Genomic DNA, 20,115 nt, shown 5'->3' with positions numbered 1-20,115 from the left:
GAGTAAAATTGATCTCGTTTCTTCTACTCCTTGTGTCTTTTGTAATAAACAGTTCAACTTAAAAATAGTAATTAAATAAAATTTATATAAATTTAACATTTTAACCGACTTTTATAATTTAAAACTGTGACATGATTTTATTAACTTACACCAACTGTCTTAGATCGCAAAATTTTCTAAAAAAAAACTTCAAATACGCAGTTTTTCCTTTTAACAAACAACAACAAATTTCGGTGTATTTCTTTGTGGTCTTAGGCATATGGCATATAGGAATTAATGTAAGTAAATACGCTAGGGAACGAAATTAAAACTTTATTCGCTAGGTCAACAGTTAGTAAAGTTTGGTAGACATATTTCGACTTTAAAGATTTAAATCAGTTTGACAAACTAATATTAATCACAAAAGTGTAAATTAGGTCAAGTAAAAAGTTCTGAGAATTTCGATGATATTAACATAATTAGGATTATATTATAACAATTTGATAACTCCATTAAGAAAATTATACAAATGTTTCAAAGAGGGGAATGCGATAGAATCTTCCATACAAGCTCTCCAAGCATCTGGAGCGTCGTTGAAGATCTGTGTGGTTTGGCTTATTGACAAATTCTGACCGCTTCTGATCATTCGCCTCCATCAATCTGGTCAGTTGTTCCTAATAGAGGCCTGAATTGATTACTTGGCCTGATGGAATCATGGGATATGTAACCCATTCTTCAACGCCAGTTCGATAGTTACCATCCGCTTCAAAAATGCCTCGATTGTGCCTGTATATTTCGGCAAACAAGGGCAGGCGTCAATGCGTCCAACATTTTTGTGTAACATTTTCTGCCATCCATATATTAAGCTTTTTTTAGGACCAGCCTTATGCAACTGGTTTAAATCGGTGTTAGAGCGCACCCCATTTTCGACGCACATATTATCAGCGCGAAATCACAAAAGCACACTCTTTGCCATTGCATTCGATACTGTGTTTGGGTCCATAAACAGAACAAATTTGTTTGCTGCGACTTTTAACCTCTATTGCGGAAAGACTAATCAAAAAACTGCCAAAGACCTTTTTTTGAAGCGTAATGTTACCTTCCAATCACCATATTAGTATATGGCTCAATAAAAACATCTAATGAGATCAGATGATCAGAACTTTTTTCTTCACTTAATATATGCAGACAATTAAAATTTTAATCCAAACGAAATTGTATATTTAACACCAATCTACATATTTAGGATTTATGTAGAAACTTTATATCCTTAAAAATTTAGCTTTTAAACGCACATAACATAAACTGTATACAAAACGATTATATTTTTTCACAGTAATGAAAAAATAAAAATGTGTACGTAAGATTGAATTAACAAAATTCCTCGAAAGGTACAGTCAGTTGATTTGGTTTTTGAGTAAAAGTAAAAATGAGGACAATATTTAATACTCGTATTATATTACAAATATATAAGAGCATATGTTCCTAAAAATACTAATCTTGATCAACATGTCCCATGGATATGCAAGTCCCTCACATTTTTCTACCTATCTTCTAATATCGTAATACATCATGCTTCTCCCAATATGAATACTATTCCTATTGATAATATTTAGTGTTAGTTTGAGGTGCCAAACACGAGTTCTTGTGCGAAATTTGATTCTTTGTGTTAACAACATCTTCTTGTGGACATAAAGGCTTGTGAACAATTAATATTAACTACTCGGTAAAACAAAGAAAACATCTACTAATGCAATTATATCCAAATCTTTGGGTAACATGGCATAATAAAATGTTTAAGGCATTCCAGGCAATCCATTTAAGCCCTGTCGTTGTTGATGCATCATGTTCATGCGTACACGATGCTGCTCCAACCGCTGTACAGTGGCGGCTAAATGAGCATTCTCGACGTACAAATCTTTGACCAGCAAATCGCCATTTTGCAAGCGCTGTACTTGTTCTGCAATCAACGATCCTTGTGTTTCGATTCTATTATGCAACTCGGCAAGCTCTATTTGGTGTTGCTGCCACGAGCCTGTAAAAATTTAGATTTTTTAGACTTAGAATTATTCTATTTTCTATTGAAGTGCACCAGTGTACTAACGCTGCATTAAGGATTCCGTTTGTTGTTGCTGTTGCTTGATAGCGTTTTGCAAATGACGATTTCGCAATTCCAGTTGGTTAACACGCTGTATAATATTCGGATGTAGGGTGCGCTGAAAGAAATACTAAGTTAATTGAATGGCTAAAAAGTAGCCATACTATTTTCTTACAGCATAGGCCTTTTCAAGCACAGGACGTGCCTCTTGCAACTGTTGCAGTTCCATAACTAGCCCATCTCTTTGTAAAGACAAATTCTTTACTTGCTCCCGTAATGATATCTCGAAGAATTTCAACCGCTTCAACTCTTCCTTCATACTTAGACTAGATATGCTATTTTCGGTACTGGGCGACGTTTTTATTTGTTGCTGTGTTTGTGATTGACTTGCGCTATTTGTGGACGCAGGACTGTGACCCTCAGAACTTTTGCCCGAGGCTGTGGAAGAAACATCATCAGTTTCCGACTCAGACTGCTTCGATCCTACTGGCTTTTGAATAGGCGCAATAGTGTCGACTGGAGTGGTACTGAATATCGTAGTTTCAGATGTTGTCAGATTGTTGCTAAAAAAAGTAATATAAAACATAGAGAGGGCATTATAAGCGTTCAAACTAAAAATATAAAATAATGCAGAGCTATTCTATAAAGTGACAAACATAATAACAATAACTAAGTTATCTAAACGACAGATTTTTCTGTAAAAAGTATAAACATATTATATTTGCAGGAATAAAAAATCGTTAGGAACACTTCTGGCAAACATTTCTGGTACACAATTTCCACATATCAAATTATTGCGAAAAACAAGCAACCACTTGGTTCGAACTACTTCGTGTGTGAAACAAGTCTGTCGGATTTCGCTCGTAGATCTATCATTCTTCGCCTGCCACAATCTTTTGAAATCCCGGGAACAACAACATCACCAATCGGATCTAAAACTATTCTATCTTTCAAGAAGTAACCAACAAAATTCCGTTGGAATCGGCTAGGCAGTTTTAAAAAATTAGCGAAACAAAATTTCGTTTCAATTGAATTAGATCTCGACAATGGCGTTACATATCTGGCATAAAAGTCTATTATGCGTGTAGTTTTAGATAGGGAATCTAAAGAAAGTAGCACACAAAAACTTTTGTCAAAAAAAATAAAAATTCACGATAACAGCGCCACCTATCGCGCCCAAGATTAACTATCCTATATTTCACGTTGGAATCAACAATAAACGAACATATAAGATGGCGCAAAATTAATTATAAAATTTAAAGAGCTGTTTTGCTAAATACAAAAATTATTTTGAGTGATGGGAATCTTTATTTTGATCTTTACGCGCAACTGTCTAGTACGCAAGTTTCCAATATGGTTGACGTACCACTCCATATGCAAAAATTATAAATCTTCCGGTGGGGTGATTAATTTTGCACCACTTTGTATTCAATAAAGTATTAATTCATAACAGCACACTCCAGTTCGCTTTAACAACAATATCAAAGAAGAAGAAAGCAAAGCTGACACTTTTCTTGGGAGAAACAATAAAGTTCCATACCTGTATATGTAATACATTTGTATTGGTCAAGAATGGTATACAATAATACAAGTTTGTGCCTTCCCGTAGGTCGTGACGCTAATATTTATTCTTTCTCATATGTACTTTCAGACAACTGTTCAACTTAATTTCTAACTTTCCTGTCATACTTGAAAAAAATGTAGACCCAATGAATGAGCACACAACACAGAAAATTCATCCATTTTTACAAATGCATCATAACGAAACATGCTAATAAAAAGAGTTAAAAAAGTAAAGGCAAAAAAGACAGCAAGCATTTTATTTCTTTGTTTTATTTTACTTTATTAAAGCATTTTAGTGTAGTTCATTAAAGTATATTGCAAACTATAAAAACGAATATGGGTTGTGTGTAAAGTGGACAATTTAAAAAAGTAAAGTTAAATTGATATTGTTTCTTCTATTCCCAGTGTCTTTCATAACAATTTAAATTAAAACTAGTAATTACATACAAATATCGACAAGCGAAGTCAGCAAACTTTACATATACAGGTATACCTTGTATAACGCGGTCTTATACAACGCGGTTTCGATATAACGCGATTTGGAAAATGTAGGTTTCAGTACAACGCGAAATTTAGGCTTATATAACGCGAAGGGGAAAATACATAATTATAAAATCTGGTAACACTAATTTGCGTACCACATATATATAATATGTAATGTATTTTTAATGTAAACCGGGAATTACCCTTTTTTGCCTTGACAACATGTGTGAGTATACCAGAAAAGGAGCTTAAAAAAACCACCCACCAAAAACTGATAAAAGATTTTGCAATTATAAAACCAGTAGAAGAACCACAAGGTCCCACAACTAGTTTCTTATCCAATAGCGAAAACTATGTGGAAGAAATATCTTCTGATGAAGCTATTGCTCCCCCAAAACGCCCACGTGCAAAGATCTTTGAAGACAATGAAACAGATTAATTACCATAAGAAGTTTGAAGAATAACAATAAAATGTTTAATAAACCTTTAATTTGTTTTAGTTTGTTTTTAAATTTTTTAATGTGCACATAATTATTTAAATTTTGTTTTTTGAATTTTGAAATATGTATGTATGTACATATGTATTATTATTCATATCTTGTGTTTTTAATTGTATAAGAAAGTCTGATCTTTAGTATTGAGTTGAAATATATGTGCATCTGTTAGTTTGTATGTATTTTATTTAAAAAATAACCCCCAAATTTATATGAAAACTATGTTTTAGATAACGCGGAATTACATAACGCGTTATACGAGGGATACCTGTATATAAAAACAGAAAAGAAAACCGAGTGTGACATATGAAATGGCATATGAATTCAAAACAAATCGCAGTGGCGGTACGTTAAAATTATAGAAAATTTTTAATTATGAAATATTTTATGGAATTTTCAAAATAATTACAGATGCTTTTTATGCGAAAAAAGAAGAGTAGAGTAGAGAGAAGAGAAGTATAACACAGATTTACATGCGTAAGTGTTTGGTTATGGATGCATTTCTATCAGAACCATCTTTAACGGATTTGTTTTGCATAGATTTGCAAAAGTGAGAACCATTTGTAAACATTGGATGCACGCGTGTGGCGCGATGCCCAACGAAGTATGTAGTTAAAAATATGAGAATCTGCAGCAACCATTCCAAACAAAATGAGTAAAAGTCGAAGAATAATGAGCTTGGCAAAATATACAATATTTGGAAAGAAATGCGATTCCTTTGGTGTACACTGAAATTGCAAGTATCCACAACGTGCTGGCCGCCAGTAAGTTTCAGAAATTGTACTGGTAAAGAGAAAACAAAAGTTCGGAAATTACACAAACTTTGCCCGTGCAACTTGAAGGTGCTTCGCTGAACCACGTTTTATTTCGGAAAATTCGTCACAGCGCCAGCCGCGTTGTATCTTTGGTTAAACGGTCTTTCGATAAAAAAATGTAAATAATCAAAACAAACAAAATTATTAAAAACAAAAACGAGTTACTTGTCAAGGAGAATTACTTGGTCACTTGCGAGAAAAAATTTAATAGATGAGGAAACAGAAGAAATAATGGTAAATTTATTTTAAGTTTTGTATTAAATATATCATACAACTAATATTTTCACTTGTTTAATATACGGGATCCGGCATTCGAGGACAATTTGAGAGTAAAACTAATTACGTTTTATTTTGAACAAAATTTAATAAAACTTTACACATTTTTTACACAATATTAATTTATTACATACTTATGTGGTATCCTTAGTTCTATATATTAGTTGTATATTATGGAGCTTTTTCCAATAGAGGTAATATAATTAGTTTCATATAAAATATTCGTAAAAATTGGATTTTTCTTATTTTTAAATAACAATTGGCCCCTCACTTGTTTTTGTTTGCAAAGGAATCTGTTCTGGTCCCTATAGAAAGGTGTGTGTAAAATAGAAATTTCAAAAAGTAAAGGTATTACGAAATACGACACAAAAAAGACACCAGATATTTTCAATACATATTTCCATATTGGCTTTCATTGTGCCCAAAAATGCAAATAGGCTGGATGTGAAAAATGTAACATTGCAAGCAAACAATTTTTAAAGCAACCTATTGAATGCCAGAGGTTGAATGGCCTTGCTTCAAAGAAAAGGGAAATAAAAAGAAATACAGTGGAATCCGTTTATAATGACATCGAAGGTCAATCGACAATCACGTCATAATAAGCGGACGTCATACAAAGCATTTCGTGAAAAAAAAAACATTTTTGCATAAACATGTGTGTATGTATTTTAATAGAAAAAATATAGTATGTAATTAATGAAATCAAAATTGCACGTTTATTACGTACACATTATACACATCAATAGTGAATATAATCTTTAATTTTTTTCTGCTTTTGGTTTTTCATTTTACTGTAAAAATAGTATCTAATACTATTGTGTATAGAAGACATCGCCATAGTCAAATTATCGTTTTCAATATTGCTGTTAACAAATCGGAATAATAATTCTGCAGCTTTTAATGCCTCTTCTGCGGTAGGTAATGGTTCTTCCTCGACTTCCTCTTCGCCGTCACTTTCAAGTTGTTCCTTAGCATTAATGTTCTGTACGATATTGTTATCGGTGGGTTCTTCGGATGTGAGGAGAGCGCTATCGATGTCAACATAATCTTTCCACATTGCTGGTGCTGCTAAAGAATCTGAATTTAGATTTCGTGACCACAAAGATAAAGGGACATCATCATTATCATATCATTCATCAAATTCATGTTCTGATATTTGATTAGGTAAACCTTCGTGTCCTTCAATGAATCCTGCATGTCTGAAACAGTTGTGAATGGTACTTTGTGACGTTTTATTGCAGGGATCATTAACCATCAGAATTGCATCTAGCATCGTTATTTTTGTAGAAGGGTTGTTGTCATTAGCAGCAAGACTATTAATCATTTTGAGCACAAGTTTTTTTCTAAAATTCTTTTTGAGTGCTCGTATTATTCCCTGATCCATAGACTGTAGTAGTGATGTTGTATTCGGCGGAAGGAAAGCAATGTTATAGACTTTAAATCAGTATCTAACATTTGGATGTGCCGGGCAATTATCAATCAGCAATAAACTATTTTTCTTCTTCTCATCAGATCACGATCCCAATCTCGAAGCCGTTTTTCAAAAAGTTCTGATTTCATCCAAGCTTTACGATTCTTAGCATAATCGACAGGTAATGATTAAATCCCTTTAAACCATCTGCGTTTTTGTGACTTTCCAATAATGAGCAATTTCTTTTTTTTTGTGCCACTCATATTATTTGCCTCCTCTACAATTCTCACCTTTAAATTTTAATGTTTTGTCCGGCATTAATTTGTAAAACAGTCCAGTTTCATCAGCATTAAATATCCCATCATCAGAAAACTGTCCTCCATGATTAGGCCACACAGTTGTTAACCAGTTTGTTGTTGAACTTTGATCAACAGACGAAGATTCGCCGACAATTTTTCCCGTCACAATGTTATGTCGAACTTTAAAACGACTGATCCAGCTAGCAGAACAATTGAAATCGAGAATACCAAAACGCGCGACAAAAACGTTTGCCTTTTCTTGTAGCATAGGGCCGCTGATAGGTATTCTTTTGTTTCTCATGGTTTTAAACCACTGAATTAATGCTTCATCAACATTTTCTTGTCGCGATTTTTGAAACCTCTTCGGTTTCAAAACATTTGAATTGAACGATTGCTTAATGCGGTTCTTGTTTTAAAAAATCATTGAGATTATCGAATGACCAACGCCAAATTCCTTTGCGAGGGATGAGTTCGATTCTCCATTTTCTAATCTGCATATTATTGCACCTTTCCCCTCAATCGTAAATGCTTTACGGCGTTGAAATGACACTCTTTTCACAGTATTAACACAAACGACAAACGAAAAATAATGCGTGACTTTCAAGCGTCAAATACTCACTGAGATTCAAAACAAAAACGAGCCACGTGCCGAACGTCGTCAGGAATCAACGAACATTGCCGAAGGTGTAAACATGATATGTACTTTGCAATGTAAAGTACTATGTATGTCATTATAACCGGACATACTTTATTAAAAATGGGTCATAATAAGCGACATGTCACTACAAGAGAAGTCATTATAACCGACTTTTTTTATAAAGAATTTTATAGGAAAACAAAAGTTCGTAGTGTAGTTACGTCATAATAGGCGGTTGGTCAATATAAGCGGAGTCATAATAAACGGATTCTACTGTATAAGTCTATCTTAGTGAACAAAAGCAAAGTCTAACAAATTATTCATTTGTAGGAGCGAGTTTCGATCAACAGAAAAATCTACATATACCCCATTCAAAAAGTGTCAATTTGTTTTGATCTTGTAAACGACGAGAATAGTTCTCATGAGAGTAGAATTATATCTCATCCTCACCACCTAATTTGTAAAGAGAATGAATACCCATTCGTAGAATTTTCACCAGTATATCAAGTGCTTCTCTAAGCAGAGTAAAAATAAACACGAAATAAAATTTGCGAATTTGTATCAACGAAAAACGTTTGTATGTATGTAAAGTATAGTTTTTGTAATTTGGTTGGAGATAGCAAAAATTTAAGCAACTTGAACTTTTACATCTTCTACCGATTTTTGCAGATGATTGCAAAATTTTCGGTTCGTGAACTCTCTCTTCTCTTTCAGAGAGGATTTTCGCTTACGCTCCTGTTGTTGTTGTAGCAGCATAAACATTCCTTGGCAGCATAAACAGTACTTGGCCGGATATAAATCCGGGTCGTTCTGGTAATGTAATATAGAACCGATTGTCGTGGGAACGCTTACGCTCCTGATTCTGATTGATGACTGCTGATGGCTGATTTTCTAATCGAACACAACTATTAATATATTAAAATTATTGCAAATGCCAAGAAAACCCAAAACTAGACAATACTTAAAATTTCTTCCTGTAAAAAACCGTTTACAATTTTCTCAGCCTTCTGTTCCCGCTGCGCTTTTTAGCTGCCTGTACACCGGTTTTGATAAATATTCCAGCGATTTGCTTCATTTATTTATTCATTTATTTCTTTGTTTATCAACCAATTTTGCAGTGTTTAAACTTATGAATACATAATAATACATATATAATAATAATAGTACATAACAATATGTGTAAGTACACATAAAGGTAATGTATGTATAATATATGCAGCTAGCAAAGTTATTCAGTGTTAAACATTTTAACTTTAGCAAGTCATTAAATCGTATGGAAAATATTACTTTATAGAAAGCGGATATGTGCTCGTCGCGTTTTATACAATAAACGTATCTCACAATATTGTTGTAAAGGACATTTAGCTAACTACGACATAGACTATCACAATCGGCATACAGTTCACACCCACAATGTAACGTTGGCATCAAGAACGTTTTTGTGAGCAGTCGAATTTTCATTAGGGTAAAGTGTTGAGTATTCCATAATGACCGTACCATACCATAAACTTTGCCTATTGCACTATAGATGTGGTTATTCCAAGTCAGATTTCTATTCAAAGTTATTCCTAGTTTCTTTGTAGTGTCACTTCATATGCGGGCCACATTTAAAAGAGGGCCAAGAATCGAACACTGGGGAACACTCTTAGTTATAGGCAAATAGCTGGATAAGCTGTGATTGGCTCATAGGGCTTGCGTGCGAGTTTTATTAAACTCAATGCTGGCGCTGAAAAGTTGAAGTTGACTTCAAGTTTCACGTCAAGTGTCCGTGATCAATAGTGTCGAAAGCTTACGAATAGTCCAGAAGCGTTAAAAAAATTACGAGGTTGTTATCAATGTTAATAAGCGCTGTAGTGCAGCTCCTTTTAGATCGTTTATCTGAGAATGTTATCCGCTTGAGCACTTTTGACAGAAAAGGTAAAAATTGCGAAAGGTCTATAATCTCCATTGGGAAAAAATGGAAAAGATAGACGTGGTCAAAATGGTATTTAAGGCATAAGTAACATCCGGTTGAATTTCTAGTAGTATGTATTCAACGAATTGAGGATGAATACCGTCCAGACCTATAGCATTGGATTTGACACTAAGTACGGACTTCACATTTAAAACAAAAATCAGGCATCGTACCATACATGCACTCACTATACCTTTCACGACATGTGTTATTATTATCGGCAAATGTACAAGTTTCCATTCAGTTCATTAACATTCGACCTGGTGTAATGCGGAGTACTGAACTCCGTAAAACGTAGGAAAACAAACTATCATAGTTTTTTTTTGTTTGTTTGTTTATAACTTGCGATATAATAGCGGCATGAAAATAGGTGTCAATTATTTCTTGGGCGTTGTTATTATTTTGCACTTAAATGTAATGTAGACCTTGTGGTGACTACCAAGTCATAAACAACAAGATGAGCGGACTTGTTAGCTATTGATTGTGAATACGAAAATACTAACAATTTCACATGTGCTTCTTGTTTTGTGATATCTTTTAATACTCATTTGCTATCTTTATTTTATGGCCGATAATCCTATTAGATAAGTGTGCAGTAGCAAAACGCAACACGGTTTGCCGGAATGGACTTGAGCAATTTTGGTTTACACTTACAGTAGCACTAGTCACTTTTGAATAAATCCTTAATATTAAATACTTTTTTTAATATCGGCGACATTATTTGGGTACATTGTTTTGGTTTAAACTAATTATTTGTTCGGTCAATGTTATTGCATCGGAAATCTGGAAACATTTCCTCTGTGCGCTTAAACAAACTAAGCTTGAAACCAAACTTATCCTGTGACTTGAAACTCAATCGGCTAGTTACTTTTTCGTTTACCGGGCATAACATAACCAACATAAGCGGGAAGACGCGGAAGATGTTAAAGGAATATATGCAATATTAATTTAACGAAAGCTAAAAGGTTACTAAAAGCTACAAGGTTTTTAATTAGTGCCCATATTCCTGCAGCAACAAACATATACTTAGAAGAGCATGGAGTAAAAAATTAGACAATTTGTTACCATTGAATCATTGTCAACCTTTTCTTTTATTAAGTAGTGAAATACCAATAGCGTAGGGTGTTGTCTGTCTTACTTATTACATACAGTGCCTTATAAATAGCGTGCCCGTAAGCGACACTGTGCGCATTTCCTTTAAAGTATGCATTATTGAAAAAAATTATCTATATTTCTTGCACAGATAAAACAAAATATACTTTTTTATTAGATATGTATTTCAGAGTACTTCGAGAAATACATTTTGGTTTTGTCTTATAATCTTCTTGATTTTTGACAAGCCCTGTTTTTGGTAGACCAACTGATAATTTTAGTGTGGTTGGGGTTGAACTTTGTCTGTTATTCAGCGAAGAATATCCAAAAATCCAAAAGTGTTTTTTTTTTATAATTATGCGCCTAAGTCTTTTCATTTTAAGACGAAAAACTCTTGCAATTACATGACGATCGTAAAACTGTTGCTCATCAAAAAGCTCGTTATAATTTTTTTTTAATTTCACGCCAGTCGGTTTGCTAGTCCGCTCGACCGCAATTTGCACATAAATCATAGCATTGAGTTTTTTCTTGCGTGCATACATTTAGATGATCTAGTAAATATCGAAGGAAGTATAACCTTATGCTCAAGGTTTTAAGCATTTTTGTTGCTGTCGCCTAATAGTATTTAATTAAACCGCAGAAATCTTATACCGTCCGATATGATCATTATGGGTAAGCTACGGTGCCCTAGACAGCTCTAGTTTCCTGGACCTCTGGACCTAACCTGTCGAAACAGCAAGTTTCCTGGGATTGCCGTTAGATGAACTAGACGAAAACGACCGATAATAGGGTTACTGCTACAACAACAACAACATCAATATGGGTTGGAGGGATCAGGGTATATAATCAGTTGCATTTAAAACGTTGTTTCTTAAACTGTGTTTGAAACTCAAAATTTAACCTTTCTGATGTTTCAATTTGCAACATATTTGGCAATTTCAGCCTTGGAAAGTTTCTTCTAATAGCGGTCGCCCCTCGGCAGACAATGGCAAACCTCCGAGTGTATTTCTGCCATGAAAAAGCTCCTAATAAAAAAAAAGTCGGCTTGAAACTGTAGGACCCTCGATTTGTGGAACAACATCAAGACGCACACCACAAATAGGAGGAGGAGCTCGGCGAAACACCCAAACAGGGTGACGCGCCAATCATATATATATATCGCACCCTAAATACAAAAGGGTCACAACTCAAAATGTATCTTCTGCTCAAATATGAACGAGACGTTATCAAAAAAAAACAGTCCGCGGATGACATATGGCAAAAATAATTTTTTTGTTTTTTGGTAGGACTGTTATAAGCTTACGTGGCAAATTTCAGCGTGATATGTCACATAGTTTGTTTTCTGTGCTACTGTAAACAAGTCAAGCTCGAGTGTGGAAAATTTTGAGTTGTGACCCTTTTGTATTTAGGGTGCGATATATACAATTTCTTTCAACTATTTCATTCGTTATTCGTCATTGATTATTTGAAATAAAGTCTTGTATTTCCGAGTGTTGTCTAGTATAATGGGTGCGATCCAAGAATGCAAGAAAATATTAGAACAAACCAAAAAACAAAAAACAAAAAATTTGTGCAAAATATGGTAATACAGTATATTCTGTTTTTATGCGGTTTTGAAATAGTGCGGTTTTTTTTTAAATAAAAAATGCATGTCGACCTATCGGGAATTGTACATATAAACAAGATTCTAAACCAGCTAAGCAAAAACTCATCACAGATTATATCAAATATGCTAATCCTACAAGTATGGAACCGCCTGTATCACCATCCAGATCAGACGTGTACATTTCCTCAGAATGCGCAACATGCGGGTATTGTCTGATTCTATTTCTGACGATGTAAATTTATTTTTCGACTCTGACGTTTCTTAAATAAAGATATAATTTTCAAAAATACAATTTTTTGCTTATGCGATTTTATTTAATTATTTCAGATTCATGCGGACTATGGAACGTACCTATAGTTATAATATGGGACTAGTACCCTTTTTTATGCGATTTTATTACACTATTTCAGATTTATGCGGTTCTTAGCACTTTTGAAACGTATCTATAGTTTTACTATAGAGCTGGTAGCTTTTTTTATGCTGTGTTTTTTTATGCTGTTTCTTGCGGAACGTATATACCGCATAAAAACAGAATCTACTGTACTTGGCAGGATTTGGCTTGCATGGAATAAGAAATCCTATTAAGTAGTTTTACATAGGTTTAGTTTGAAATATCGGGTGTTTCTTAAGAGCTTGAGAACTTAAAATGATAATACATAACAGAAATATTATTGAATTGATTTTTTTATTATAATCTGGTAGAAAGTTGCATTGCATTTTTTTAAATATGATATCCGGCATATATCCGATACAGCTACCAGTGCATGGTCCATTGGGTCAGTCCAATTTTCGACAGTTTTTTTTTTTCAATAAATCTGGCCGTACAGCGCCAATGCTGGTTTGAATACTGCAATAAATTGTTAAGATGCGCCGTCTTATTGGAACCAAATGGCGTCGATGTTTAGCTGATTAATTTTAGGAAACGAAAATTCAGTCAGCGTTGCTATTCATTGTTGTAAAGGAAGGACCTCATTTCGACAGAGATACGGGCCGATGATGTCGCAAGTGCTCTATGAGATTCGTGAACCGATTTATTTATTTTTTTTTTTTTCAAAGTAAATCTCCACAATTTGGAATCGTTGTTCTGGTGTTAAACGATTCATGAAGACTTGCTAAACCTTTGATTACCATCAACCTGTCAAACCATAGTTATCGCTATCGATTGTTCTCATGCAGCTAAAAAACACCCGGTATATACATGTACGCGCCAATTATATATATACTATATATATACATATACATATTTACAAATAACCAAAACGAAAAAAATTTGACGCATGAAGAGAAAAGCTTTATTATTAATGCATCTAAAGAGCACATCGAGCAGATCGAGGAGTAACAAATTACAGTGGAATTGAGGTTCCATTTATATTTGATTTTGAAAACCGAACACTACAATGTTTTATTATTATTTCATTGTGCTTGTGCTGTGCCTTGTGAACGCAAGAATTACAAATATAAATTCCGAAGTAAAAGAAATACCACTACAGCAAAGAGAGGAAGGCGCTCTTATGAATATGTTTATATCTAAGCAATGCTTGTGTGTGTGCGAATCTGAATGAATTAGAAACAAAAACAGACCTCACAGCAAGGAAAGTGGTTTTATATATTTGTGTTTCGTTTGACTAATTCCTTTAAATGAGCGTGTGTTAGATGACCATAAGTGTGTCTATAGCACTTTAAAAAGTCCGTTTGTCCTTTACCCTATTACTAAAAATGCGACTTCAAATTATATAATTAGTATAGAAGTATAAGTATGTGTGCTAGTGTATATCATTTTATTTAATCGATTCGTGTAGGTCTAGGCCTTTATATTCCATGGGCACTAGAAAGGAAAATCTGCTAAAAAGGATAAATGTAGAGGCAAATAATAAACTTTGTTTAACATAAAAAAGTTTCCGTGGACAATATACTGACTTAAATATCTAGAGCAAAGAAAACAACTTACCGATTAGGATGTCGAGAAGGTGACTCAGGGAATGTTGTATTGTAGTTTTTAACTGGTTCTTGTATGGTACTCTGATGCCATAGATAACTAATCGGAGAACTAGCCGGACTCTGCTTATCTGGATTAATGTGTAAAGCACTCACTGCCAGAGCTTCATTATTCAACTCGCATGCACCGGTAAGTATTTCCACACTTTCGCCTAACCTCGTACGCAAATCCTCTATTTCTCGTTGTAAGCTTTCGATTTCGTTGCACTTTTCGTCGAACATTTTTCTTGCCGTCTCTCGTAATTCGTTAGCCTCCGCTTCTAGATCAGCATATTGCTGCTCCAGCGCATCTTTCTCTTCTATGGGTGATAGTCTGCCATCTCGACTGAATTGTTCTTCATATTCGCGCACTTTTTCCATCAGCTCAGTAAATTTTTTATCACTCTCTTGTTGTTCTTCTTCGTAGATTTGCCGTTCCTTTTCAAATAATTGCCGTTCTTCAGCTAATTTAGATTGCCAATAATCTTCGCAGTCTTCGTAAGCACGTTGCATTTGTTCCAAACTGGCTTCTAATTCTTTACAACGTTCATCAGTATAAACACCTTCACTAGTAGCAGAATTACTTTTAGGTGTTTCTAGTTCAGCTATTTTCTGCTTAAGGCAGGAAATTTGCTCCAAGTATTCTTGAGCACAATCTGTTGCTATATTTCGATCTGACTCTGACTCACGTAACTCCGAGTTGAGAGCCATCCACTCCCCGCTGGTGTCACTGGTCTCACTACCTGTCCCATCTGTGCATTTCCGTAGTTTACCCAACCGGGGACTTTCTTCTGTTATATGAGATTTACTGGGCGAGTCACCCCGACGCTTCGTGGCAGTTAAATTGACTCCTAATTCGGAATCATCCAAAACAGCAATGGGTGCATCTAATTCTGTGGTTGTGTTAGTGTTGATTGACGGCGGAATTTTTTTATTCTTCGATTTTATACGCAATAGCTCCAAATTCAAACGCTCTATTTCAGCTACTAGCTCATCAGTCTTATCTCGTAAATTTTTATTTTCTATTTTCAATTCGGATATTTTGTCTACCAATCCTGCTACATTTTCGTCTTCATCTATTCTCTTGCCATTTTTATTATCCCGTATATCATTAGTAGCGTCCTTATTTAAGTCTGCTAACTGCAGATTTAGTTGGACATTTTTTTCAAGTAAATCAGTGACTTGTTTCTGCATTTTGTGTTGCTCATTTTCTAAATCGCAATTTTCTCTTCGAACAAGTTCCAACTCCGTTTTAAACTTGATTTCTTCCTGCTCAAGTTGCTTGACTTTTGCTTCAAGACGAGATGTAAAACTGCTCCAATTTTCACGATCGTTTGCCATCCTTGTTGACAACTCACGTACCAAAGTAGCATGTCGTTGCTCCAGCATACGTATCTTAAAAAAATACGGGCATAAATGAGGTAATAGAATACAATATGATTTTATATAAATGCTACCTCTTTTTTTGAAGAATCTTCCAAAGATGCGTGCCGTTCATCAATCTCAGCTGCTAGTAATGACAACCGCTGATTTGCGTCTTTATTGCTGGCATGCAGTTTTTTATTTTCACCGTATAATTGGCGAACTGTTTGGCGTAAGGTTGTTAGTTCTGCCATCTGCAAAGCCATGTAAGCACGAACTAGTGCTAGCTGCGTATCATCTTCAAAACTACGTAATTCCTCTTCCAAAACTTTGTTCAACTGGCCTACGTTAACTTCTTCATCATCAAATCCGAGAGCGAGCAAAATTCCCTTACCATTTGCGAGATGTGCCCGCTCGAATATATCTAATATTCTATGTACAGGCAGTATTTCAGGCTCAGCTAATGTTGGTGAATCTAAATTAAATGTTATGGAAAATAAGCAATTAGCGAATATGTATTATATTACATATATTCATTATTTTACCTAATGATTCCACACTACTATTCAGTGCCTGTTTTTGTTGATGCTTATTCCAAATCGATGACAGTTTCACATCCTTTTCAATTTGTGGTTTTTGCACATTTGAAGTAAGTGATTTAGGAGCCATTTTGTGTAGCAAGTTTCGATGTGTAGGCAAAGAAGAACAACGTTTAAGTTTGCCACCATCATTTGCTGTAGGCAAGCGACGCCTTCCTTTATTGGGAATGTCAGTTTGCGAAGACGAGCGCTGCACCTGTAAATTAAAAAAATACCTTGTAGAAAAAATGCATATTTGCAAGTTGTTGTATATACTTACTGAAGATATGCTGTGGTGTAAATTCATATCGCATAGTCTATGATTGTGTTCATTAACATCATCATCGGAATCTGTCAGCGGTACGTTATTTTCATTTTGTACTGCTGGTCGGGAACGTCTACCATATTTTTTAGATCCCATCACAAGTTTTGGTGAGACTTCCCGGTCTGACGTGGTATGATCACTATCTAACGATTTACTTCCTGCAGTTTCATCACATATAACTAGAGTTCGCTCTATTAAGGAAAAATAATTATTACTCATGTACACAACATACATATTTGTTCTTCAATTTAAAAACAGATTCTACCTAAAACGGTTGCTAGAGCTTCGACACTGGATTGGTCGAAATATATTTTTTGCTTGTAAAAGAAATTTGTTCCCATGGTACATATAGATTACACTTCCTTTCCTAGCTATTACAAGATCACTTCCTTTCCTAGCTATTATAAGATCACTTCCAGTCTTAAATTATAAATATACTTGTAGTTTTGACGAATTACAGGCACTAACTGAATAATTCCGAAAAGCATTGAGATATTTATAACTACTCAGTCTAGCTACCTACAGGTAAGTTTTCTTATGTATGCATGTATATTGCCTGCATTTAGTTGAGCAGTAGACTACAATCCGAAAACTATTCTGAAATTTCAAGAAACACTCCTATTAATGCATACAAGAGATAAGATGCAGTACAAGATAAACGAATAATTTCGAAGGCCATTTTTGCACATGTCTTTACCGCTGTCCACGACATAATCTTTAACCAAGGTCATGCGAACAACATATTTATGAAAGAAAAGAATATCCTATCGCTACCTGCGAAAGGCGAAAATTACAACATACATACACATATACATAAATATATAAAACTCTTGATTGCCTATAATAATGAGATTCGCTTATTTCAAATATTACTTAAAGTGGTCAGTTTATGTACTTCAAAGATTTTCAGCTTATGTACTATACCAGATTTCACAGTGTCGGTGAAAAACAACTGCGTTTAGCAAGCCTTTAAAAGTGCTCCCTTAATCACCAGATGGCTTTTACAAAAGGCCGCTATAATGTGCCATGGTGATGGTTATATATTTACCTTTAGTATCATCCAAACAGCCACTACTATTACTAGTATTAATGATCGTCGCTGCTGAGATCACATTGCTACTGCGTATATGTGCTTCCGAATGTGAATGTTGTTCTTCGGTATCCAACCCAAGCTCTGCGCCGAGAAAACTCAACAATGCTTCTTTAAAACGATCAAAAGAAACACGACCATTGCCAGATAAAGCTGCAATAAGAACAGCGCCTTTATCCTGAAGTTCCAGGAGGCCACACAAACGATACAATGATTCTTCATTCAGCAAACCACATTGCTCTTTGTCACAACTTTGGAACATCTGATACAATTTTAGTTCATAAGGATCTGAAGAAAGCTCCATTGCATCACTTGCATATACGATTTTTTTAAAAGTCGTAAATTTGTCGTACGTAAAAACTAAAAACGAAAATTAATAAAAAATTTCTTTTCACTAGTATTTTGCACTTATGGGAAGCAAATGTGGTATTGCCAGCTGTAATATATATGTTGGTGCTGTGTTGGTGAAAAACTAAATAGAGAAAGTATCCGGTTGGAAATATATTCTAACAAGACAGTAAAGTTTATAGTATTCTTAGCGAAAATCTTTTTTCCTGCGAGTGGTGTCAAAATGTGAATTGTTTTTATGACTTTGGTCAGTTATGTCAGACCAAAAGAAGTATTAATTGGGTATTGTTTATACAATGCAATACAAGGATGATAGAATATAAAGTTACGCCTTCCGAATTCGCTGTAAATTCGTCAGGCTCCATAAATAAACAAACAAAAGAAAAAACATAAAAACGTAAAAAAACTGCATCAGAATATCACCATACACTTCACTGAATTTTACAAGCATGCAAGTTTCCTTCATTTTGTCTGTTTTGTATTAGAAAGGAGACTGGCGACAGACTTGTAAACTGTTTTGGGAAGACGCCACAGTTCTACATACGACTCGGCTTTTTCCCGACAAATAGTCCCCGCCCCTGTAAGCTAGCCCTGCCTAGTGCGCTGATCCTCACCCTTCGTCTATTATCACTAGAACAACTCCATGCAGCAAGACTGCTGCCAATACTTCTCCTTAGAGCTGGTATTAAGCCTAAATCGGGACCCGAAGTTTATTTCTATCACGCTTGCTAAAGATGGCTCTCCCAAACTCCACTTCGATTAGATGTAATTAGTGCAACAGTTGGGGCAATCTTAAGAGCTGCTCGAGCCTTAAGACACATAGGAGTGGTTTGCGGCCACATGTTGCTCCCGCCATCAGGCGCATTTAACACACACGGCCTTAACTTCGCGTAATGCGCGGGTGTAACCACCTAACATTCTCTGTGAAGCGTTTTGTATACAGAATTTTTTGATTGGTTTGAAGGGATATGGGCACCAAGTGTACATACGCACATACAAATATGTACATGAATATTCAAAAGAAATTTGTTTTAGCATTTGTGAGGCAGGAATTTGATCATTAGGTTATTTACATGAAATATAAAGCGATGCTCGTGAGGTAGGTCATGTTGCTTCAGTGCACACATATGCGTGCAACACTATATTTAATAAAGATGCAATTGAACTTAGTTGTCCCATATATGCAAATACGTTTCATTGAAGTTTTCCTTTATTTATTTTAAAGTTTCATACTATCTACAAAATGCATACATACAAATGTATGTATATTATTATTCCCTGTAAAAAAATGTAAATTGAAAAAACTTTGGTTTGCCAAAGGAACAAATAAATGCATATTCAAATGTAAATACATATGTCGATATACCAAAACACTTGTATGCTATGAATTAATTTCGACTCAAATTATTAGTAAAAATTTTCATCAAATTTGCTTAGTTTTAAATTTACTAAAACGCACATACCAAAATGTGAGAGGTCGTTTTATAATGTATTTTTTTTTAAATTAAATCAAAATATTAAAGTTACTTTGATTTGAAATGTTGGCGCATATAATAAATATTCAATCATTTTTTCTTCATCACCTTTGTCTGAAAATACAAATTGAATAAATTTTCGTTTATCAAGGGAACATAAAAATGCACAAGCAAATACTTTGCAAAATGCCGTCGGCTATTCGTCAATTTGATTTCCTACAGAGGCCAAAAACTGTGCAGGGCCAATATGCTAAAG

At 34.6% G+C, this 20,115-nt stretch overlaps 1 protein-coding gene across 2 annotated transcripts; it reads right to left on the bottom strand.

Moving 5' to 3' along the window:
- Positions 1 to 743: 743 nt before the first annotated feature.
- On the bottom strand, positions 744 to 18,478 carry LOC128862693 (blastoderm-specific protein 25D). Of its 2 annotated transcripts, none has more exons than XM_054101353.1 (8): positions 17,995 to 18,478; positions 16,902 to 17,137; positions 16,589 to 16,838; positions 16,139 to 16,518; positions 14,656 to 16,076; positions 2,253 to 2,640; positions 2,084 to 2,195; positions 744 to 2,014 (listed from the first exon to the last, which is right to left on the bottom strand). In XM_054101353.1, the coding sequence occupies exons 1-8, from the start codon at positions 18,338 to 18,340 to the stop codon at positions 1,776 to 1,778; spliced, it is 3,372 nt and encodes a 1,123-aa protein (XP_053957328.1). In that variant the 5' UTR covers positions 18,341 to 18,478; the 3' UTR covers positions 744 to 1,775. The 2 variants fall into 2 exon arrangements, with proteins under 2 accessions (XP_053957328.1, XP_053957329.1); XM_054101354.1 differs by lacking the exon at positions 17,995 to 18,478 and adding an exon at positions 17,212 to 17,418.
- Between the last annotated feature and the right edge of the window lie 1,637 nt (positions 18,479 to 20,115).

This window comes from Anastrepha ludens, chromosome 5, assembly GCF_028408465.1.
Source record: "Anastrepha ludens isolate Willacy chromosome 5, idAnaLude1.1, whole genome shotgun sequence".
Classification (NCBI taxonomy): Eukaryota; Metazoa; Arthropoda; class Insecta; order Diptera; family Tephritidae; genus Anastrepha; species Anastrepha ludens.
The sequence above is the reverse complement of the archived record's forward strand: the minus strand, read 5'-3'. Positions and strand labels throughout refer to the sequence as shown.